The following is a 25151-nucleotide window of genomic DNA, read 5'->3' on the forward strand; positions in this document are numbered from 1 at the left end:
TGCATCCATGTCTACTCACTTAAAACCTGATGCAAGAACTAAAGAGTTAATGTTGTTGCTGCCTTTAAAAGAGTTCCCTGCTTCTATGTCTCATTTTAACTTTTATTCCCCCTTCCACTGGTAATGAGCAGAAAAAGGATCCAACCAGACCTCTGTGTTGACTCTGCACAGCAACAAGCCCAGTTACCTGGCAGCAGCAGAAGATCCATTTTTCCTGTCACTGGCTGTAGGCTCTGAAACAAGAGGGGAGGGAAGGACGATTTCAGTGTAACAGTCTCTCCTATCCTTCCTAGCACCCCACACCCAGCGAGCTGAGAGGTTGAGTAATGTCAGACAAAGGGTCCCCAGGCCTCCCCACCCAACTTATCACCACAGGCCTGAGCCTGTATACATATGCAAGTTTTAGGCTATTAGACTGAACGTCACTGTTCTGATTAAAATGCTATCAAACTTGCTCATTCAGATCATACTTTCAGTATCTTTTCCTTCCTTAACATAAGGAAACTCTTTTTCTGTCCAGGGACATTGCAAATGTACATCACAATTTTCAGTCTGCTGGAAGTATCTTTCCCCTACAACAGAGGCCTCTCTTCTCACTGCCCAAGAAGAAAAACTACGAGATTTCAGAGACCGTCTCAGGGAATGCCACGGAGAGGTTCTAAGTCAGGGTTGAGGTCTAGTACAACCTGTACATTCCGAGGTTTCAGTCTCTTACTTTCCAAGCAGAACCGCAGGGATTCCTCACTCCCATCATTCACAGGGGTAACAAGGTTCATTTGCAGAGAGAGTTTTGCATCAGCTTCAGGAACTACACGAGAATCACCTTTCTCACACACTTCTGACACATCTGCTGATACCACTGCACTTTCCATGGTGACATTGTTGGTACCCATTGTACCCTCAGCTGTAACATCACTAGTTGCTATAGTGCTGTCTGGACAACTATCAGCCACTGAAAATAAGAAAACAAAGAAGTAAAAATGGAAGTAGCCATTGTGGTTCCCACTGCTGTGGTTCAGGGCCTGGTTTGGTTTTGAAAACGCGTCACTGCATGCATTATTAGTGATAGTGCAGTAGTGGAAATTCCTATCTGGTCATCCTGGAGTTCTGAAAGCATCAAAGTTTTTTAGCACAAGCATCATCCGTAGCTTACGATGAGAGCAGAATGATTTACTATTTACCAGAAATATACGCTTCCTTTTCTCCAACACATCCAAGCTGTTACTTTGTGAACCCAGCAGAGAAAGTCTTGCAAAAAGATGAATATTGGGAACAACCTTCTTTTAGTTTAAGTGCTTTCACTACTCAAAGGGGTCTTTTGCATTCTTTAATGGAGTTATATATGGGAATACAATGAAGGAAGATGTGTTCCGTACAACCCCATACTCAGGTAGCAAACATCTTCATTAGAGACCAAGGAAAGAACAACGAGGGATGAGCCCTCCTCATACAGCAGCAATGTTTTTTGCCAAGACAGGTTTGAGTTATCCTATGACCCTGCATCTAGAATAAAAAGTTCCAAACTGAAGAGAACCATTCAGGTCAAACTCACCAATTGGTGTGCTGTGTCTTCTAGGTCCCATTTTAAGCTGGCCAGTAAGAGGTGGTGTTATGCTGGTCAAGGGCTGAATGATATCACCCTCCTTTGGCAAAGTAAAATGAAACGGAGTTCCTAAAAGACAGGGAGAGCCAGGATTAGTAATTTCAGGAGCGTACTCCAGTCCAAGTACAAAAAGCAAAAGATCACTGTGGTGTGGAAACGAGGAAAAGCATAACCCTGGTGCTATCCTGTACAAAAACTTCCTGAACAGTTAGTGGACTCAGGACTGCTGCTCTAACTGATCTTCCTCACTTTTCATGTGGAAAGTCTCTCTCGGTCAAAGTCTGGACTGTGGTCTACTTTGACACAATTGTCTCCAGAAGCTAGATGAAAGTGAGACTAAACATCCTCATGTGAAAAGGACTTCTGCAGAATGCAGGTTTTCTTGAGAAGTGCTCAGGATTTTGCACAGAGAACAGAAACAAGGCCAGAAACAAAAATGAAAGTTAGGACACAACTGTACTGGCAGAGCTATGGGTTGCCTGAATTAATAACCTAACCTTGCACAGAACGGTGTATTATCATCATGGGTAACGGAAGAGCAACTGATGTCATCTACCTGGACTTGTGCAAAGCATTTGATACCGTCCTGCATGACGTTCTTGTCTCTAAATTGGAAAGACGTTGATGTGATGGATGGACCACTTGGTGGGTATTGGCTGGGTGGTTGCACTCAAATAATTGCATTCAATGACTTGATGTCCAAGCGGAGACCAGTGATGAGCAGTGTTCCTCAGGGGTCGGTACCGGGACAGGTGCTGTTTAACATCTTTGTCAGCAACATGGACAGTGAGATCAAGGGCACCCTCAGCAAGTTTGCAGATGACACCAAGCTGAGTGGTGCAGTCGACACACTGGAGGGAAGGGATGCCTTCCAGAGGGGCCTGGACAGGCTGGAGAAGTGGGCTCATGTGAACCTGATGCAATTCAACAAGGCCAAGTGCAAGGTCCTACACCTGAGTCGGGGCAATCCCAAGCACAAATATAGGCTGGGTGGAAAACAGATTGAGAGCAGCCCTGAGGAGAAGGACTTGGGGCATTGGTTGATGAGAGACTAAACACAAGCTGGCAGTGCGCACTTGCAGCCCAGAAAGCCAACCGTATCCTGGGCTGCATCAAAAGAAGTGTAGCTAGCAGGTTGAGGAAAGTGATTTTCACCCTCTGCTCTGCTCTTGTGAGACCTCGTGTTTAGCTATGGGGTCCCCAGCCTAAGGAAGACATAGACCTTTTAGAATAGGTCCAGAGGAGGGCCACGAGGATGATCAGAGGGGCTGGAACACCTCCCCTGTGAAGACAGCTGAGAGAGTTGGGGTTGTTTAGTCTACAGAAGAGAAAGCTCCAGGGAGACCTTATACCAGCCTTCCAGTACTTAAAGGCGGCCTGCAGGAAAGATGGGGAGGGACTTTTTATCAGGGCGTGTAGCGATAGGACAAGGGACGACAGTTTTAAACTAAGAGAACGTAGATTTAGATTAGACGACAGTTTTAAACTAAGAGAACGTAGATTTAGATTAGACATCAGGAAGAAATTCTTCACTATGAGTGTGGTGAGGCACTGGAATAGATTGCCCAGAGACGCTGTGGATACCCCATCCCTGAAAGTGCTGAAGGCCACGTTGGATGAGGCTCTGAGCAACCTGATCTACTGGAAGGTGTCCCTGCCCATGGCAGGGGTTTAGAATTAAATGAGCTTTAACGTCCTTTCCAACCCAAACCACCATATGATTAGCCTTGGGTAAACGGTCAGCAGATATACCCCACTTGGACATAGTCCTGTGCAACCTGCTCAAGGTGATCTCACTTGAGCAGTGGGTTGGACCAGACGACCTGCAGAAGTCAACCACAGCCGTTCTGTGAGTCAGATATCTACCTATGAGCTTGAATATATAGCAGCAGTCAATGAACAGTTAGACCATAACATCGGAAACTTGCCAGAGTAAACTTTTAAGGGAAATAACAGAGATTGCAGTTTTATAACCAGCTGACAGCTGCCACCAGAAGGACGTTAATACGCAAGCATCAGTCTTTACAAATTACATGGAATTTTTAAATAAGATTAAAAGAATAACAATTTCCCCCCCACATTATGGTGATAATTGGTTTTCATCATCTTTATTCCTAACCTTCGTTTTCCCAAAACATTGCTCAAACAATGCAAGTCACATTGTAACTTCTAATTTTAATAGGCATGTATTAAAAAATAACAAAACTAAACAGTATTGGAAATTTTCTAGTAAAGGTTTCAAGAGCTAGCACCAGATACTCACACACAACTTTTAGTTATAGCCAGACGTAGTGCATCATTCTGCAGTTACACAAGATGCTAACATATAATATACACAACCACTTTGGGGGAAATGATGCCATAAATACATGACGAAGACATAATCCACTCACAGGGGAGAGAGAAAAAAAAAAGGAAAAAAGCCAGTAAAAAGTTATTTACTGTCTTTTTGGAAACTCATCTTCACCATCAGCTGCTATACCGTCACAGGTTTTGAAGATATGGTTCAGCAACTGCAATATCCTTAAGATCATCCTAGGGACTCCAGCATGTTTTTGCAGTGGGCAGGTATTTCGCAGCACAATGATACTCATACTTTGTGGTACACTGCATATCAAAAGGCCAGTTACCATTCCTCTCAAATAGCTTATGAATGCCTGACCGAAAAAAATGCGTAATATGCCTGAAAGCTTGATTACTTTCACCTAACTGTACCAACCATTCAAACAATGAAAGGTTACATTTCTCTAAAATCTTCTCCTATATCCTTAAGACCATCATCCTATAACATTTGCTTTTATCTTTCAACATCAAAAGATCTGGTCTTTCTTTGGCTCACTTTGCTTCTCTCAAGTTTGCTAATGCTAAGGTATAAAAAATTTCTTAGATAACTTTCACAGGGAGAGTTGGATGTTTTACAGCACAGTGCAAATAGCAACTACCAGCATAGCACAAAACTACACCCTTAGAAGGAGACAATCGATTCTTCCAACTGTGCATCAAGCTACGCGAAGCAGATTTATCTTCTTCTCTTGTAGATGAAAATGTAAGTCTCGCTCCCTTTTCTACATACGCTGATGCTTCTTGCACACTACTACTGCATAGATAGCCAGCCTGAAGCTCTCCAGCAGCACATGCACAGCCCCCTTTACTCTACTTCTTCTCCCTACCCATCACTTCTACAAGGGATGTGGTGCATACCATGGCTCTCAGCCACATGAAGATTTACACATAACACTATCAGTGGATGGCCATTTTGTCTTCTGTGCACACATCTCCCCAAGGGCTCTTGCAGATCATGCTATAGGATATTTTCAAAAGAAGAAAGCAGAGAGGAAAGACCACTATGTGGAAGACCTAGGAACATTTTACTATCTAAGCAGCTACTAAAACTAGAGCAATGAGTTACATTCAAACTGGTATAGTGTGGGGGAGGCAGGGCCAAAAGAAACCCACAACCAACAGAAACCATGACTTACATTTAAGAACTTCAGCTTTCTCTTTCAAAAAGCCATCTCTTACCTCTGCTCTTAACTCACTAGTGCTGCTAGACAGGACAAAAACTTGACAACAGTGTTCTCTGTTGGTATTTTATACCTACCTGTGATACATCAAAAAGGACTCCATTAGCAAATAAGAAAGAAGTGTATGTACTTCTAGAGGCCTTCCAGGTCATCCCTTTTCTCCCTGTACTCTATCATATTCCATCCTATAAGTGTTTTTTTTTTTGTAGAATAACTGAACAGTTCACTTAAGCTCATTCAAGGCAACTTCATAAACAGGAGGACGTGCCCCTACCCACCTCACCATTGGTTTCTAGTCCTGCTTCTTGGACTCTTCAAGATCCTTCTAGTCCTCACCCAAAGTTTGTGCATACTGATGTATGCTTCATTATCTGCTGATTAGCCTCCTGTTGGAAATAACTGTTGTGAGAACAAACCTGCTTTAAGAGAAGTCGGATGATGCTTTAAAGCTCTTCATACCTTAGTCCCTGAGTGATGGCAAGAAAAAAATATTACGATGCATACTTTTCCATTGTACTTCAGGAGTCTGAAGGCAGCAGGCAGAACATCTCAAAAGCCTGAACTCTCTCCTAACATAGAGCAATCCTATGTGATCTCAAGGGACAAGGACCTGGCTAAGAGCGAAGTCAGGACCCTGAACTTTAGAAGAGCGAACTTCCACCTGTTCAAAGAATTAGTAGATGAGATCCCATGGGACACGGACGGCCCTTAGGGACGGAGGATCTGATCAGAGCTGGCAACTCTTCAAGGATATTTTCCGTAGGGTGCAAGAGCTCTCTATTCCCATACACAATAAATCAAGCGTGGAAGGTAGGAAACCAGCATGGTTGAACAAGGACCTTCTGGCCAAACCTAGGCAAAAGAAGGAAATGCAGAGAGGGTGGAAACAGGGCCATGTGTCCTGGGAAGAGTACAGAAATGCTGTCTGGATGTGCAGGGATGGGATCAGGAAAGCCAATGCACTGACAGAAGTAAACTTGGCGAGGGATGCAAAGAATAGCAAAAAGGGGTTCTACAGCTACATTGGAGCAAAAAAAAAAAAAAAAAAAGACTAAGGAAAGAGTGTTGCCTCTGACAAATGAAGACAGCAAACCGGTAACAACAGACGTGGAGAATGCTGAGGTATTGAACAACTTCTTTGCCTCGGTCTTCACTAGTGGTCAAGCTTCCCACGTCTCTTGCGTCTCCGAACCTCTACATGGGGGTTGAGGGAGCAGAGTCGCTCCAACTGTAAGTAAAGAGCAAATTCGGGACCTCCTGATGCAACTTAACTGCAAGTCTATTGGGCCTGATAACATGGATAGCAGGGTCCTGAGGGAACTGGCTGATGGAGTCACCTAGTCACTCTCCATCATATTTGAAAAATCATGGTAGTCAGGAAAAAGGGAAACATCACCCCCATTTTTAAAAAGGGTAAAAAGAAAGACCCAGGGAACTACAAACCACTGAGCCTCACCTCTGTGCCTGACAAGATCATGGAACATTGCCTCCTGGAGGCAATGTTAAGGCACATGCAAGAGAAGGAGGAACTTTCAAGGCCCCTTCCAATCCCAAATAATCTGCGATTCTGTACTGGAGCTGATATCATGGATAGTACAAGTCTTGTATTGTCAGGGCAAATAGTAAACAGTGTGTGTCAGATATCAAGTAATCATATGTAATTAACTGCTGCAAGCCAAGATCACGGAACGGATCTTCCTGGAGGCAGCGTTAAGGTGATCTGAGGCGCATGCAAGACAAGGAGGTGATCTGAGACAGCCAGCACAGTGTCACCAAGGGCAAATCATGCCTGACCAATCTGGTGGCCCTCTACGATGGAGTGACTGCATCAGTTGACAAGGGAAGACCGACCAATGTCATCTACCTGGACTTCTGTAAGGCTTTTGACACAGTCCCACGTGACATCCTAATCTGTAAATTGGAAAGATATGGTTTTGAAGGGTGGACCATCCGGCGGATAAGGAATTGGCTTGATGGTCATACCCAGGGAGTAGTGGTCAATGGTTCTACGGCCAGGTGGAGGCTGGTGATGAGCAGTACCCCTCAGGGGTCTGTCTTGGGACCGGTGCTTTTCAAGGTCTTCATCAAGGACATGACGATGGGATCAAGCGCACCCTCAACAAGTTTGCAGGTGACACCAAGCTGAGTGGTGCAGTTGGTACGACAGAAAGAAGAGATGCCATCCAAAGGGATCTGGACAGGCTGGAGAAGTGGGCCCACCACGTGAACCGGGTGAGGTTCAACAAGTCAAGCGCAAGGTGCTGCACCTAGGTCGGGGCAATCCCCGAGAGAGACTCGGAGAAACTCGGAGAACTCATTGAGAGCAGCTCTGAGGGGTTGACTTGGGGGTTCTGGAGGACGGAAGGCTTGACATGAGCCAGCAGCGTGTGCTTGCAGCCCAGAAGGCCAACTGTGTCCTGGGCTGCATCAAGAAAGGTGTGACCAGCAGGTCGAGGGAGGTGGCTGTCCTCTGCTCTGCCCTCGTGAGGCCCCACCTGGAATACTGCACCCAGGTTTGGGGACCCCAGCACAAGAAAGATGGGGACCTGTTAGAGCGAGTCCAGAGGAGGGCCACAAAGATGATCAGAGAGCTGGAGCACCTCTCCTATGAAGAAGGGCTGAGAGAGCTGGGGCTGTTCAGCCTGCAGAAGAGAAGGCTCAGGCGAGACTTCCCTGTGGCCTTTCAGTGCTTAAAGGGGTCTTACAAAAAAGATAGAGGAGGACTCTTTACTCAAGTACCTAACAATAGGATAAGGGGGAATGGTCTTAAACTAAAAGAGGATAGATTTAGATTAGACATTAGGAGGAAATTCTTCGCTGTAAAGGTAGCGAGGGCACTGGAACAAGTTGCCCAGAGAGGTTGTGGATGCCCCATCCCTGAAAGTGTTCAAGGCCAGGCAGGATGAGGCCTTGGCCAACCCGATCTAGTGGGTGGCATCCTTGCCTATGGCAGGGAGGTTGAAACTAGATGATCTTTAATGTTCCTTCCAACCCAAGCCGTTCTAATATTCTATGATTATTATTTAGTGTAAAATAAATACGCAAAATACAACCACAAGCATTAATTTTCAAGTTCATTTTCTCCAAACATGGCACATTTTACAGCTCTCTTTGGAATGTAAATCAAGCTAAGTGTGATGTCTTTAAGTTGTATTTAGATATATCTAAGAAAAAATGTTTTAAGTATGATATACAAGAGAAATATTACCTCAAGCTAAAAGAAGTTTTATTCATGCTCTCTTGAAAAAGAAGCAGGGGATTGCGAACTCAATGAAACGCCATACGGAAGTGGAACATAAGTTCAGCTTCATTATATAATAGCTACTCATCTTTATCATCAGTTCAGCAGTGTCCTGCCAAACAGGTTATTTAATAGAACCAATACTCTTGTCAAATTCAAAGACCTATACTGTTCTCTTGAGCATGCCACATTGTTTTCAGACATCCAGTCCCAGCATACCAAATGCCCCACACTTGTTAACAGAAAAGTCAATTTTATTTATTTATTTTTAAATTCTATTTTAAAAAAAGTACTATTTTCTACACAAAAAGTTATTTTTCTTCTTTTAGTTAGAGGAAATTAAGAACACAGTATCTAAAACATCATCACTCACCTTCATGTGAAATAATATTTGAGGTCCTCTGTATCTTTACACTTCCCTAATATCTAAAATGGCTTAATAGAAAGGAAATAGATTTTACAACACTGATATCAAGTACCTTCATTCTTGCCATTTACAGGATTCCACACAAATTGAAGTTATCAGATTTTTAAAATTTCAGAATTAGGGGTCATCAAATGAAACTAATACCTGGTGAAACAAAGACAGTTGTGGTATTATTTTTTTAAAACTCAGAATATAATTTAAGCTGTCAATCTTCCTACTGCAAGAACCTTTGATGCCTAGAACTTTACAGAGGTTGAAAACACAGTGAGAATTTTCATGGAGGGAAAGAAGAACACACCCATTCAAGAAAAAAAAAAGTTCCTAAATCATACATTTTTGGATGATGAAACAGAGACTTCTCCAGAAGTATCTCCCCACTACATTTTTGCCCTTATATTCATCCATATGCATCCGACATTCAATAACAGGGAAAATACAGGGGGAAATTGTATACCAAAATAGACCGATTCTATTCTGACTGTTTAATATCTCGATTCACAGAGAACATGATTTTCAGTCTTCAGTTTAGTGCTATTACATGGGCACAATGACCCTACTGCAAGCCCCTGAATGGGAAGGACCAAAGAAGGGGAAAAACAAACAAACAAAAAAAAACAATAGAACATCCATACCATTAAATAGCAACAAAATAATCTAACAAAGAGGCTGGTATTATTGGTCCACAGAGTATCTAAAACCCCGGCAATGCAGATTTTGTGCACAGCCTCTAAAGTCTGATACTGAATTTTTTTCCCCTAATTTGAAAAATGAATCATGATTCAATCAGACCACTTTTAAACAATAGTGAAAGCTTTCCCTAAATCTCATTGAAGTGACAGCCCCCAAACTTTGTACAAGAATTTGTGGAATTCAGATGTATCCCAGCAACATACCCTAAGTCTGAAACTGATGACACTACTGTCTCAGTTGACAAAACAAACACTACACCAAATTGCCTCCAGCATGCCATTTGCTTAGCGCTTGGTTCCCCACGCAAACAAAGACCTTAAGTCAGAAAATGCATGAAATCATTGCATTTCTGGTCAACTGAAACACTCTTCTTTCTTGCTCAGCAACAACCAGAATTTTGTTATAACATTCTGAAAGAAACTGTTTGTCGCTAGTTCTGGGATGTTAAAGAAAGCAAAACCAAAAAACACTCAAATGTTTCATTGGTGAAACCGCATTCACAAGAATGGGTGCAAAAGTTACATCAATTAAATTGGTATGATAGCCGGTATATTAAACAGTGCTCAAAAATACGGACTGACTCATATGAGTTCATTATTGAGAAAGTGGAGTTCTTAAATCTAAGCAAAGAGATCAGAACCCCTAAAGCAAGGGAATTTTTATATGACTAAACATATACTTAGCTCATAATAAAGCAATCACTGTAGAAGTGTTTCTCACATGTCAGTGATATTAAAAAGCTATGGCCACAAGGCTCCATGCTGCTTGAAAGTAATTTGAGCTTCATTTTGCTTTAAAATAGGTCAACAGATATTAATAGTAAAGTCCAGCTTGAAAAATGCAATCCTTTGCTGGAAATCTCTCCAAAACCGGTGACATACATAAGCATTCAAATCTCTCTTCTCTACCCCACTGTAATCTAACTTTTACAGATACGAATATTTACCTGTCATTTGTAACTTACAACGCAAGATACCTTCATCCTATTTGTGAGTATCTCAAGTTTTTGTTGTCAGATAGTTCCATACTATTAAACAGTTTTTGGGGGGGTATTTCCTAAACTTGTCAGAAAAATTGGTATTAAAAACACACAAGTATTACACTCAAACCCTTTTCATCCAAATCTCCATCTAGCACTTCAAAGTCATCTCACCTACGTCTGCTCAGACATAAAGAAGAAAGCTCTTCATCTTGTTCCTTTCTGAAATCTGCCATTTTGACCTTTCCAAACAGGATCACATGTTCCAGAAGTCAGCACGGTTCAAGGTCACAAGAACTGAAGAAAAGGGGAGGGAAGCATATAAGAATGCACTCAAAAAGCTATCAGGAAGAAACAGCCAAAGCTGTCATAAATGGCAGGATCAGTTCGTAAGTAGAAAAAGTAAACAAGTAGTTCAGAAAATAGCAAAAAATATTGGACTAGTGAGACTGATCAGAAGTTTTGAAGAAATATACGGGTCTTGATAAAAAACAAACAAACAAACAAACCGTAAGTTGGCAGAGGACGTGAGATATCCCTCACTGACAAAGCACAGATCTCTCAGTGACAAAGAATAGAAAATTGCTCAGACCAGTTATCAACTCTGAGTCCCTAAAGGGAAAAGTAAGACTGAACATTAGGAAATATGTTTGAGCAGTATATCTTACACTAATTTCTCAAAATAAAAACAAGAAAACATTGAACAAAGCTCTGAAGAACAGACTATAGGACTATACTACAATACCACAACCTTCAAGCGCTAGGAGCGATTCAAATCTAGTCCACAGCTGTTTAGGTTCCATAAAACAAGATCACAGACTGGTCAATCTGAATCTACCAGGTGGTTCATAAATATCTTCCCTGCTGAACATCTCATTTAATTTAAACAGCACTCCGCAATTATATTAATCTACTGTACTATAATCGAATGACTTAGATAATTCAGAGCATAAACTACCTAAATCAGTGTAAAGACTTAAGTAAACATAAACTAACATACTGGTCTGCTCAGATGTAAAGACAACAATCGCCTATTGAGAACTAATGTTTCCAGACACTCAGCTTTCACAGTCACCAACTTCAGGAGACAGGAAGTTACCTACTGCCATCACAAGATGGGGAAAACTCTCTCTCCTTCTTCTCTGATCCTGCAGTTTATAATGAAAAGTTACATCACAAAAACGCGTATGATTTAATACCAAATAAAACACTGTCTTCTATTATTTTCTCATTTGAGGAGTACAGAACTATTTTAAAACAGAGCCAACTAAGAGGCAAAATCTCCACAAAACTCAGGTACAGCGTTCCAGATTCCTTAACTACACAACAGCAAGTTAAGTGGTTTCAACACTGAAATGAAACCACAGTAACATTATAAAGAGTTCATGTCTCTATTCAGACAAACACTTTAAGGCAGCATTGTTGGGGTTGCTCCCTTTCATTGTTTCCAGACACTTATTTCCCATCCTTGACCAGCAGTTATGCATAGCTGCATGGCAAAACAATTTAAAGGTTAAAAAAAAAACCAAAACAAAACACTTTTCAATCTGTCGTTGGTTAAGCTTCAGACAGAACCATTCCTTATTCTAGCTCACTTCAAAAAATCTTGTCCCAGATTAAAAAGAAAGGGGAAGGGGGGGGAGAGGGGGATACAAAAGGATACATGAAAAATACGTTAGACTTCTCTCAATTTTGACTTTGCTTCATGACAATGCCCACTGAAGAGCACCTTATGTGAAAATAAAAAGCATTCAACTTAAAATTACTCAAGATAAATTTGCTATATTAATGTCTAGCTTAAAGCTGCTCTGTACACCTCCACAAAGAAAATCCTCCTCTGAGAATGAAAGGAGAAAATAAACGAATAAACAAACAAACAAAACAGTAAGGACACCTAAAAGGGAAGTATAGACTACCACAGACCCGTTTCCTTTCAAGGACACTACTATTGTTGCTTCAGAGAAAAAAAAAAAAAAAAGGTGTTACAGAAATCCATAAGCATTGCCAAGGTCAGAACGCTCCAAGTTTTCAATGTTGCTCAGAGTTTCTACCATAAAACAGCAAGTGGGTGTTAGGAGCATGAATTACTTTTTATTCCTTTTGCCTGCAGCAGTGCTGCAACCGTGAAAAAGGAAATGGTACCTTACACATGTGACAATAACTTGCACTGCTGCTCTGAAGATAGGCTGTTCAACATCCATTCAGAATCAGCGCTTCCTGAGAACACTGAGGACTGTACACAGCCTCCTTGACATTATTCAAAGTATACACACCTACGAACTACTAACCTAAATTCACTTACCATTGGAAGGACTGGGAGACTTAGCAGCTACCCTCTCCTGTGGCTGCATCTTCTCGTCTTGCTCCAGATTCCTTGTCATAGCAGTATCCTCTGTACTCTTCGGTATACAATTCTCCTGCTGAGCCACAAGCATGTCAACCCCTTTCTCCTGCAGTGGTGTTTGATTCTCCATTTTCATTGCCTGGTCTAATTCTGAACCATCTGGGTGGCTTTTCACACACAATGCCACTTCTGATGAAACGTCAGTCTTTAATTTAGGGAACAAATTGTTGTGCTGTTCCATTAACTCCCCTACAGAAGGCTTAGATAAAACTTTACTGAGCTTTGGCATGTTTTCTGAAGCAGCTTTAGAGGACAGTTTATCCATGTTCTTTGCCTCTCCAATGCCAAAAGTACAACTTTGTAAAGTTTCTTTTACACAGCATTCTGGTCCAACCTTTCCTAATTCTTCAGTCTGATCAGACAATTTTTTGCTATTTTTACAAGAGCCACCAGCAAAATCCACTTCCATGTCTTCATGACTCTGTACTTCCCTTTCAAGAATAAACCTCTGAGAAAGGGTTATGTTAACAAGAGACTCATCTTCGTTTATTTGCTTCTCTTCTACTTGCAGCTCTTCTTGTTCTTCACATTGAGTCTCAGGAACTGCCTCAGGTTCAGAAGTCTCTTCCAATGGATAACCGTCAGACTGTGCTTCTCTGCCCTGAGTACAGGACAAAATCTCAGGCTGACCAGACTGATCTTCAGCAGCTTGACTTCCAGAAATACACCCATGATCCTGATGAGCTGTGGGGGCTAATGACTCATTTCCTGCTTCACCTGCACTAACTAACTGCATTACAGGCTTTCCTGCAGTCTTTATACCCTCTTTTTTTGCTTTTTCACAGTTCTCAGAGAGGGCTTGATGGCCTGCATCCAGTCTCAGTTTTGTGTTGTCATTCTCCACAGAACAAAGGCTCAAGTCTGAGGCCTTGCATTCAGGAACCTTCTGTACCTGTGAGGTTTCACTATCTTGGCTAGTTTTCAGAGAGCCTGAACTGACTTCCGCTTTTGTAGACTGGCTACATTCACTTACAGAAAGGATCAGATTACAGGACTCAGAAGCCTGTGGCACAGAGTCCCCTGTAGGCACCTTTGACAAAACATTTGTGGTTCCAGAGAGGTCTCCTGGTAAGCACGAACAGGTTAAAGCAGCAGTTTTTTCTTCTCCTTCATGTCTCTTCTCTGGGCTCTGAGTTGGAACAAAAATATCCTAAAATAAAAAAAGTGGCATACTGAACATCAGGTTATCCCAAATTGGGCTGTTTATTATTTCTAGAAGATGATGCTAGATTACAGAGCAGAGCAAGCTCAGCACAAACCTATGGATTAAAACAAAGTTTTGTTGTTTTTTTTTTTTTATCCATTTAAATGAGTGCTAACTGCCACACTTGCTACAAGAAATTATCATCATTCATTACTTTTCAGTACCTCTGCCAGTCAGACATGATCCTTGGCTCACCTTTCCTACTACCAAATCATGAAGTACAGGGCAAGTATGGCAAATCAGTAGCTATTCTCAAACAAACAAGGGTTCTGGAAAGATTCTCTATAATACTTATATTAGCATGAAGACCACTTTCAGCAAGGAAAAACTCTGCCTCAACTACTGAAGTCTCTAGTTCAACCTGTATTTTCTGCCTTAATTAAATTTGCTATATTGAGCTATAAAGCCACCAAGTGTCTGTTAAATCCCTTTGAACAATATTAACTTCCAGAATCAAAAAGCAAACAACAGATGGTAAAAATAAGCAACTTAAAAGAAATTTGCACTACGCGAGTTCAAGCCTTGTTCAAGCCTTCTCCATGACAAATAACGATAAGTCTATCTTTGTAGAAGTCTAGTTTCTGACACAGTTTGAGATGCAGAATGTCTGGTTCAGCATGAGAAAGAAGAAGAAAGAAAAAAAGCACAAGGAAAGTTTTTAGTGTAAAATAGAAGACAACAAATCTACATTCAGTAACTCACTATGCCCTCTTAAGCTGTTTTGTATTTTCTCTGCAGGATAAACTGCCACACATATAGAGAAATATCATCAACATATAACTGTGACTGGTAGGAACAGAGAAGCTCATGACAATCAGTTTAGTAGGGAAGGCCCACACAGAATCACAGAGGTTGGCTCAAAAATGCATTTTCTGCAATACCCCCACGGAAAAGTCAGAAAAGATATTTACATGAACCCTCACATGAGAGAACTCTGGTTGTGATGGTATAGGTAAAGATCCAGGAAAGAAGGCTGGGGCACTCTGGGACACTGGAGTTGAAGCCTGTGGAAGGACAGAAGGTCCTGGTGGGATACATGGGATAGCTATCTCCACTAGCGCCTCTTCCCTCTGCTGCTCCTGCATCAGCGCCTCTCCCCTCTGCTCCTCCTGTATCAGCTCTCTTGCTTGTGATGGGATAGAGATATCCATCTGTTCATCTGGATTGAAAGAGCAGAAAATAAATTACTAGCAGATCCCTATGTTGTACCTACTTTCCAACATTCCATAAGAGACTTTTATCTGCAGTGGTTTATGCAACTCTATCGTACTTTAACAGGTGAACCTGAAATCTCGGGGGGGGGGGGGGGGGGGGGGGGGGAGTGGGGCGGTTAAAAATAATAAATAAGTAAAAATAACAAAATTATCTGTATCTTTAAATGAACAGGGTGAAGGGTTGGGGAGAGTTCATGTAACTATTTTGCTACCAAAGGTCTAGAATTTCTACAATTAGAAAAAGGTATCTAAAATTTATACAAATTATTCTCTGAGGACAGGTTTTTGTTTTTTTCTTTTGCTATTTCTATTACAATGCAACCAAATTCATACCCCACTAACTAAACATCTACTCTAAAGGTACTTCAGATTTTGTGCAGCGAATGAGATGGCAATCTCGCAGAAAGGAATGGTGATTTATACTAGAAGTCTATGGATATGTTAACCCTGACAGCGAAGGGGTACTTAGATAAGATGTGCAAGAACCAAGGTATCATACAGAACAAGCTGTCTTTTGGTATGACCTTCCAGAATACACACATGTAACATATAAAAGCTTTTTAAAATATTGTATTAGCCATTTCATTTAAGGTAAGGTGACTTTTATGATCCAGTTCTCTTTCCTACTGCCCTAACAGCATATATTTAAGACATACCTACCTGTAGCAAAAGAATGGCTTGCCCCTAAGAAAGGAGGACAATGGCAAGAAGCACTCTTTTCCATATGAAGTTTTCCTCACCTTTCACGTGAAGGAAATTTTATCATGATAGCTATGCAGGAAATACCGACAGCATATTGGAATCTGAATCACAAATACAGATCTCCCTGCATGTACCTCTTTCAGCATTCTCAATCCCACTTTACACTTTAAGTGTAATTTAAACAAGTTTTGAAAAGGCTAAAGGCTCAGACTAAACCACAGAGTACAGAAACAACCACAGGTGAGTATGCGGAAGACTTTACCTTTTGCTTGCTCCTGTTCAGTAGGACTGCTAGGGACGAGAGCATTGGATCCAAAGGCAACAGGAGATGGAACAACTAGGCCTGAAGAGCCACTGCAGAAAAATAAAAGGTAACATGGAAAAAGAACATATATCACTAGAAAATTGATTAACTTCTCCTCAATTGTAGATCCGGCTTGTCACATTAGGAGTCTTCTCACAAGAGCGTGTCAGGTGTTCTCTAGCAAAGTCTTGTGCCTTTTTTTTTTTTAATTGTTTGAAAACAGAAGTGCTGAGGTATTAACAGGCCAACTCCTGTCCTTACCCTTGCCATCAGAGTGGATCCAAAGAGTGTTTATCAATATGGTGATAGGTGCTTTATATATGTAAATATATAAAGACCTGAGAAATGGTCGTTGACCACACAAGCATCGTTAGTTGATATCCCTGTTGACTGGAAGCTGGCAAATCCTGTCCCAGTTTTAAGAAGGGTGGTCCATTTAAGAAGGGCAAGAAAGAAGACCCTGGTAATCACAGGTCTGTTAGCCTCACTTCAGGGCCTGGTAAACATATGGAAAAAATATTCTGGGAGTTATTGAAAAACAACACGAAGGACAATGCAGCCACTGGTCACAGCCAACATGGATTCACAAGGGCAAAGTCCTGCTTAATTAATTTAATTTCCTTTTATGACAACATTACCCACCTCATTGGCCAAGGGAAGGCACTTGATGTAATCCTTTTGGATTTCAGCAAAGCTTACGATATTGTTTCTCACAGTATCCTTCTGGACAAAAAAGTCAAGCACACAGCTAGATAAATGCATAATACGACGGGTGAAAAAATCGGCTGACTGGTCAAGTTCAAATGGCTATAGTAAATGGAGTTAAATCAGGCTGGTAGCCAGTCACTAGTGGGATTCTCCAGGGCTTTATTTTGGGGCCAGTTTTCTTTAATATTTTTATAAATGATCTGGATGCAAGACTCAAAGGTATACTAAGTACATTTGCAGATGATATTAAATTGGGAGGAGCTATTGACTCCCTTGAGGGCAGAGAGGCCTTGCAGAGATCTTGACAAATTAGAGGCCTAGACAATCACTAACCACATGAAGTTCAACAAGAGCAAGTGCTGGATTCTGCACCTGGGACGGGCCAACCCTGTATATACATACTGACTGGAAGACAAGAGGCTGGAGAGCAGCCTCAGGGAAAGAGATCTGGGGGTTTTGGTTGATGGTAAGTTGAGTATGAGTCAATGGCGTGTCCTGGCAGCCAAAAAGGCCAACAAGCCCAGCATTGCTAGCTGGTCGAGGGAACTGACTGTCTCGCTCTGCTCTGGTGCAGCCTCAAGTACTGTGTGCAAGGTTGGGTGCCACAACATAAGGAGGTCATAAAACTATTAGACAGTGCCCAAAGGAGGGCAACAAAAATGGTGGTGGGTCTTGAGGGGAAGACATGAGGAGCAGCTGAGATCACTTGGTTTGCTCAGCTTAGAGAAGAAGATACTGAGGGGCAACCTCATTGCAGCCTACAACTTCCTCACAAAGGGATACAGAAGGGCAGGCAGGTGCTAGTCTGTTCTCTGAAGCTGCACCAGGAGAGGTTCAGGTTGGATATCAGGAAAAGGCTACTTAGAAAGAGAGGAACCTCACCACTAAGAGGTTGGTCAGGCACTGGAACAGGCTCCACAGGGAGGTGGTCACAGCACCGAGCCTGCCAGAGTTCAAGAGGCATTTGGACAACAATCTCAGACATAGGACCATCCAAAAATCGAACCCCAAGTGGAACCAGAAGTTGGACTCAATGATCTTTGTGGGTCCCTTTCAACTCAGGATATTCTATGATTCTATGCTATAATTGAGGAAGACAAAGCATTTATTTGAGCTCTGGCTAGGAAATGATGATTAGAAAGTCACCTAACAACACACACTTAATGGGAAATTGAGGAGACTAGACTCTGTCACTGCCTGCAAGAGCATTAGCTAACGTATCAGCCATGGCCTGGTCATCTAACACGTTTATTTTGAGAGCACCTCCTTGCTCTCCACATTGTACAGTATGAAAGAGATAATTACAGATAATTGCTACAGTGTATTCAGTCAACTTAGAGATCAATAGTGCAGTAGCTGAGAAAGTACAAGTGTCAAGGGCATGGTTTTAAGATAGGAAAGACAAACACACACTGATAATGTTTGTGACAGGGAAATTGGAAAGTGAGGATCCACCGGGGGGGCGGGGGGAGTAGAGAGAAAGGAAGAATCTTCAGGCTTCATTGTTGGTGGGCTGGGGGGGGGGGGGGGAAAGTGTGGGAACGCCACACTCAACATGAAGCAGAGAATTCTGGCCAGTGTCCTCAGAAGAAGAGTCAGCAATTTAGGTTCAAAGGTCAAAGAGACCTTGCCAGAACACAAGCTGAACTGCTTTCTGCTTTGACAACTTCCACCTAAGACCATGCACATGCAAGAAGAGGAAGTAGACAACAGAGAAAGAGCCAGCACCAACTGTGAGACAGCAGAGCAGGGCAAAAAGTCATAGGCAGGAGAAAGTACGTAATATCCAGTATCATTAGAAAAAGAAAAAAGAAAAGTCATCGCAACAGGGTAAGTCAAAGAAAGAATTACCAACAGATAGCTGGTGCTGGAATAGAGTTGATAACCCCAGTAAGAATCTTGTTGAGGCGAAACAGTTAAGCAAAGAGCTCTTTTCAAGCGTTAGAGCTTCTTTTCAAGCTAGAAGCCGCAACTTCATTCCCTATTCAGCTGTACATATCCCTTTATTCAGTGAACATGATCAAGGACACCCCAGTAGCAAGATGTGAACTCTCTCCTAGACTACACACTCTCCTAAGTACTTCCACACAATTTCCTTATGCCACACACACATTCAAAATCGAAAGAAAAGATCTCCGAGTTCTAACAACAAAAATGCACTATCATTCACTAGACCAGAACTACGGTGACCTTTAAATAACACAGAGCTCATTCCTTTTGCACATAATGCCCTCTCAAATTCATCTTCTCTGTAAGATCTGCTTATTAACAATAAAATTTTCTATACTATAACTGACACTATAATTTTTAACTATAAAACTACACATTATAATCTGTAATACCTGTTCAAATCAGGCGAACGGAAACTTGAGAACTCTAACTATGTGCCAGCTCCAAATTGCAAGGTACAAACAGGTGACATGGAGCCCAAACTAACTTAACTTGCTTTTGTTGTACAAATTAAGGTAAACAGCATCAGCAGTCTTTGAATAAAAGAAAGAATGGTGGAAATGGTACAGAAGCTATTGCAACATAGTTTTGGTTTTTTTGGGGGGCTTTTTTTGCTTACGTGGAATGACTCTGCTGTACAAGAGATCCCTGTCCAGAGAGCTGCAGGAGGTGCAGACTGCGGGCAGGGGTGCATGCCAGAGAACTTCCCTCTTCCACCCTGGTTACGGGACAGCCATTCCCTGCAGCAATTTTGAACAAAAGGAAGTAAGATTAGAAATCTGGCCATTAAACAAGTTGATCAGAAAATTTTGAGGAATGATGTACACCTTACTGTAAAGTCACAGCCTATCCTTGTCTACCTTTTTCACACAAAGGTGGAGGACAGCATGCGGAAGTTCAGCATGTGAAATGTGAACACCATACAGTTCAGATGATAAAGGTAGTTTATAACTACAGAATAGACTTTTTTCAGACCAGAATATACATATCTTATTACTTGGTAATTATAAAAGAAAAATCCCCAATGGCTCCAAAATTACCCCCACTGCTTCAAAGACATCACACTGACCACAGATTCAATTTCAGTAAGCAGTTACTGAACCTTCTGGGTACAGGGAGCTCACACACGAAAACACACTAGTATAATCACAGTTGTACGCAAATTAAAGCTAAACAAAAACCATTAAGTGAGACTTAATTTAGCACGTGCTTTGTAGGCTGTGACAAACTTCCCTGTCAAAACTATTTTCTAGACCTATAACAATCGGGATTGTTAAGAACCCTACTGCTTCTTCACTAACCTTTTAATTATGGATCCCAAAACCAGACCTAGACATCCTCCTACCATGACATACAGTGATGACCTCTCTCATGATGCTATTTCATAATCTCTTCTCTTTCAGGAAAGGAACACTAACCTAGGTGACAAGTAAGATTGACTGAAATCACGGTAACATTTTGGTTGCAGGGTGCTGTCCTATCCCAAACAGGAACACCAATGATGCTCAATGATGCTCAGGAGTAAGGTGGAAACTACAAGAAGGATATTGAGTTGCTAGAGCATGTGCAGGGAACAGCAACAAAGCTGGTGAAGGGACTAGAGAAAACAATGCTTATGAGGAGCAACTGAAGGAACTAGTGTTGTTTAGTCTGGAGAAAAGGAGGCTGAGCAGAGACCACATCACCCTCTACAACTAACTGAAAGGGGACTGTAGTGAAGTGTGCGTCAGTCTCTTCTATCAGGGAACAAGTGATCAGACATGAGGAAATGGCCTCAGGTTGCACCGGGGAGGTTTAGATTGGGTATTAGGAAGAATTTCTTCATAAAGAGCGGTCAAGCTTTGGAATGGGCTGCCCAGGGAAGCGGTGGAGTTCCCGTCCCTGGAGGTACTTAAGAGACATGTGGACATGACACTAAGGGACATGGTCTAGTGATGGGACTCAACAGGTCAGGTTGATGATCGGACTTGATGACCCTGAAGGTCTTTTCTATGTTTTGCCCAAGTTACCCAACACAAGAAAGCCTACAAAATTTGCCTACAGTATTTATCCACACTTTAGATTGTGTGCCACTACAAGGCATGAGCATCATTATTACCAGTTTCAGAAGATCTTTTTATTATTATTACTTTTGTTCTTCAAGGGAGACAAGAAACGAAAGGAAACATATTTAACAAGCAACTGTCACTGTTCTATCAAGAAGTGACATTTAGACACTGCTCCATAGTCCAGTGAAAGAAGTTGTGGCCTTTCATTTCCAAAGTGCTCGCAATTTTATTTGAAATTATGTGAAAAGTACTCACAGCACTCCATACCCTAAACACTAAACAACTAAAAATATCAAGCAGGAATTATTATGATGACCTCTGGGATGGACATTCTTGCTCTATTTGTCTATTGTTACCTGTTACATTATTCTCAGGAAACATCTCTTCCTGAGTTGACAAGATATCCAACTCCTCATGACAAATACCAACGGATTTCTCAGTATTAAGTGGATCAGAGACAGGCATTTTTTTCGTGGTATCCTCTTCTGCTTCCTGCAGAGTTCTGGGAAAGTAAGACACAGTCACTGACCTGAGAAACTCAACATATCAACTGCAAAACTGTAAAGTAAATTTACTGGAATAGACGAAAGCTATGCACTTCTATATACCACAGTCAGAAAATGTGAAAAAATTCAGAAGTCAAAAAACACACACAAACCAACTTCTAGAATTTCAGCAAGAGAAATACAAAGAACAGGGACTGTTTTACCTTTCAAACTCCTCTGGCTGGCTCTCCAAAGCAGCATGCGTTTCTATGCTGGAGACAATTTCCCTGTTATGCACATTCAGTTCTAGCAACGTAAAGAAAACAACGAATGAACATTTGTCACTCAGAGTTCAACTGGATTAATACAAAGAGAGAAGCATGTGTAGCTCTGTAAGTTATGCATGTATATATAAAGACAAATTTTATTTGAAGAAGCTTTAGTATTGAACTATCAATAGAACAAAGAAAAGGATGGAATGAGGTTTCTGCCAGGCATGGAAGTCAGTATGAGATTGTCTGAATGTTCTAGAAATAAATTTGGAAAGATAGGTTCCAGAATCAATGACAACATTTGTGAAGCAACAAGAAAACAAATAAACTAGCCCAAAGTAAAGACAAGACAAAATTCTATTCAACTATGAACTGTGAACTCATTGTTGCACACTACCAATATGGTATTCAGAGAAACGTAACATCTACTAGTTTAAAAAGAAAAAAGAAAGAAACAACAGAGCAACAAAAAGACATCTAAGATCATTTTCACATACCATCTTTAGAATCACTCTTTGCAGGTCTGGAAGAAGATGGGATAGCAGCTCCAGAGTGAAACTGATGCCTAGCATCTTCTTCATTGGGCACAAAGTCACTCTCAAAGTCCTGGCTCTGTGAGAGCTCTAGGGCTCCAAAATGCAGCTGTGACATGCCTGTATCTAACATCAAACATCCATAAGTAGTATATGTACAAAAGAAAAAAAAAAAGCCATCTTTGCCATGGCAAAAGATATGCTAAGATATTGCCAAAGCCCCAAATAAACTAACAGACTCTCAATTCAGCTGTACCAATTAAAACTATAGTAATAGTACAGGGACAGCGACCATTACATCCAAAACCAGTGTTAACTAGCAAGGTCTTATATAATGCCATTGTGTACTACTGTATATTTGGATACCAGAAAACAATCCTGATAATACAGATTCTGTCCCTGAAAGTCCTGTGATGACAACCATTATGCCAGTTATTTCCTCTGACATAAAAAGGCTCCATCTCCTAGTGGTCACCATGCATATTCTAAGCCACCCCTTGTCTCCAAGACCCTTGGTAACAATGATATTAAGTCCTCACAGATTTTCAAGCTCCGAAGCATACAGACCAGCTTCTGGAAAAAGATGCCAGATTCTGACCAATTGCAGGCATGACTACCCCAGTGGGACAAGTGAGGAAACAGAACTGAATGCTACACAGAAGACTGATCAGATTCACCACCCAGAGACCTGAAACAGAGAAGTTACCTTCTACGCATGGCGAGGTAGGACAGTCCTCAACATCGCTTCCAGCTCTTTCTCCAGTCTTTACAAGGGCACTGCAACAGAAAGACTCGCTCACTTCGGGGGTTCCTGCGGGCTGCCTTCTGACAGCCCGCTGGTGCCCCAAGGAGCTGCTTCACGGTGGCAACGAGCCCGGCTGCTCCCAAGCCCGCCGAGACGCGCAGCCTGGCACGGGGCCAGGCCCCGCGCGGCTGCAGCGCCGGAGCCCCCGCGGACCCCGCTGCCGCCGCCCGTGCCGCAGGCCGCTCACGGCGCGCGGCCGCCATTTCATCGGGCGAGAGCCCCACGAGGGGGCGGCCGGCAGCCGGCGCGCCGCGCCTCGCCTCGCCTCGCCCGGCCCGGCCCGGCGCCCACCTGCTCTCCCCGCCGGGCGACGGCACCTCCTCAGCGACGCGGCTGCGCGGGCCGGCAGCGTCCGGGCGGGCAGGGCTCTCCATCGGCTCCGCAAGCACGGCGCCGCCAGCGCGGCCCCGCGCCCCGCTCTCACCTGCGGGTCGCTCCCTGTCCGCCCCGCCGCCCGCGGGTGCCCGGCTGCCGGCAGGGCCGCAGACGATCTCCTGCAAGACAGGGGCACGCGTCGCGTCAGGGCCGGGTCGCGACGGGACGGGACGAGCCGAGCCGGGCCGGGCCGGGCCGGGCCGGGCCGCGCCGGGCGCTCACCAGCACGGGGCTCGGGCTCCTTCGGACCGGCAGCCGGCGGGCGAGCACGCCGAGGCAGGCCTGCTCCGCGTCCTCCTCCGGGCCCACGCTCTCGGGCTGCGAGTCCGCCACGATCAGGCAGGGCGTGCCTTGCTGCGAGAGGCCGGAGTCCGGCTGGCTGCCGCCGGGATCCATGCGGGTCGTCGTGGGAGCTGCAGCGCGCGGCGGAGCCCAGCCGCCGCGGCCCTACGGCGCCCGCCCACCGCCGCGCGCCACGCTTCCCGCAGCCGCCATCTTGTAGCGCGCGGATTGGCGGCGCGCGACCGGCCCGGCCCGCCCCGCGCCGCCGTTCCGAGGGAGGCGCCGTTACCGGGGAGACGGCGGCTCAGGCGCCGCGGAGTGGGCGGGGCCGCGCCGCGCAGGGACCCCGCCGCGGGCGGCAGCGGCAGCGGCAGCGTATGTGGAGGTGCCCCGGCCCCCGCTCCCTTCAGCGAGAGGAGCCGCGCACGCGGCCTCTCCGTGAGAACCGGGGAGAGGGAAAGGGCGAAGGCAGGAGAGCAGGCCCGCCGGAGCCCCCCCGCCGAGCACCCTTTGTCGTTACTGGCACGTGAAAGCCCGGAGCTCCTCCGGTTCTGGCGCAGACGGGAACACCGCGCATCCCAGACAACCATGATTTTCTATGTAAAATTTTAGGCACCGTAGGAAAGTGAAATATGATTCATTTTCCTGCGTTAATAGCAAGAGGTGGCAGTTACTGGAGAAGCTTGGGCACAAATTAAGACCACGTGGTTGTCTTTCAGCATTAGATCTAAACTTTTTGCTAAAAATTAGTTCGAGCAGACTAATTCAAATCCTCTTTTGCAACTCTTCTTTTTCACTCCTGCATCTCTCCATATTTTATAGATGAGAATTCTATATATTTAAAAATCTTTTGTAGAACCAAGAACAAAGATGACTGAAAAATAATACCTGGCCTGGAAAAAACTCTTAGTATTCAGAATTACAGACGTGAAGTTGCACATGATAAAACCCTGAAAATAAAGAGTTCATGTTAACAACTTTTACATGTAATGTGAGATCCGAGTTTGGACACTCACGTTAAGAATGTTAAACGAGCTATAAATATTTACAGTTCTCACAGAGGAAGGATGCTTTAGTGGCTGGGTGTTCACCTCCCAGAAGATGCTCCTTTAGCACACATTAAATTGTGTTAATAAAGCTTTTTCTGATACACTAGCTTCCAAAATATGTACTACTTTGGATAGCGTGAAGTTTGCCCTGATGCTGAAGCACACCATGAGGCCTCTGACTACTAAATCCTTTTGAAAGCTGAAGTTGTTGATAGGCTTTTGCTACCCATCTGGAGAAGCCAGAGTTCATCTTCACAAAATGCTTTATCCCACGGACCCAAAAAGGATACCAGGTTCCTCAAAGGACAGTTAGCAGTCTACGATCCCTAAGTGGCTCAGAAATTTTAGAATG

General features: G+C 43.3%; 1 protein-coding gene across 5 annotated transcripts in view; it reads right to left on the reverse strand.

The window, feature by feature from the left end:
* TP53BP1 (tumor protein p53 binding protein 1) overlaps positions 1-25151 on the reverse strand; it is a 49116-nt gene that overhangs the window by 16492 nt on the left and 7473 nt on the right. Inside the window, exons 1-14 of one of the 5 annotated variants that reach the window (XM_067003551.1) lie at positions 23691-23995; positions 23385-23587; positions 22995-23065; positions 22253-22414; positions 21708-21789; positions 21355-21500; positions 19570-19690; positions 16251-16342; positions 15164-15231; positions 14984-15133; positions 12767-14018; positions 1553-1672; positions 716-952; positions 188-233 (exon numbers count right to left, since the gene is read on the reverse strand). In XM_067003551.1, coding sequence (XP_066859652.1) covers positions 188-233; positions 716-952; positions 1553-1672; positions 12767-14018; positions 14984-15133; positions 15164-15231; positions 16251-16342; positions 19570-19690; positions 21355-21500; positions 21708-21789; positions 22253-22414; positions 22995-23065; positions 23385-23587; positions 23691-23864 — 2924 coding nt within the window. In that variant the 5' untranslated portion in view covers positions 23865-23995. Of the gene's footprint in view, positions 1-187; positions 234-715; positions 953-1552; positions 1673-10638; positions 10762-10973; positions 10990-12766; positions 14019-14983; positions 15232-16250; positions 16343-19569; positions 19691-21354; positions 21501-21707; positions 21790-22252; positions 22415-22994; positions 23066-23384; positions 23588-23690; positions 23996-25151 lie in introns of those variants that run through there. The other 4 variants (XM_067003547.1, XM_067003550.1, XM_067003552.1 and 1 more) reach the window with 4 other exon arrangements.

This window comes from Anser cygnoides, chromosome 11 (genome assembly GCF_040182565.1).
Source record: "Anser cygnoides isolate HZ-2024a breed goose chromosome 11, Taihu_goose_T2T_genome, whole genome shotgun sequence".
NCBI lineage: Eukaryota > Metazoa > Chordata > Aves > Anseriformes > Anatidae > Anser > Anser cygnoides.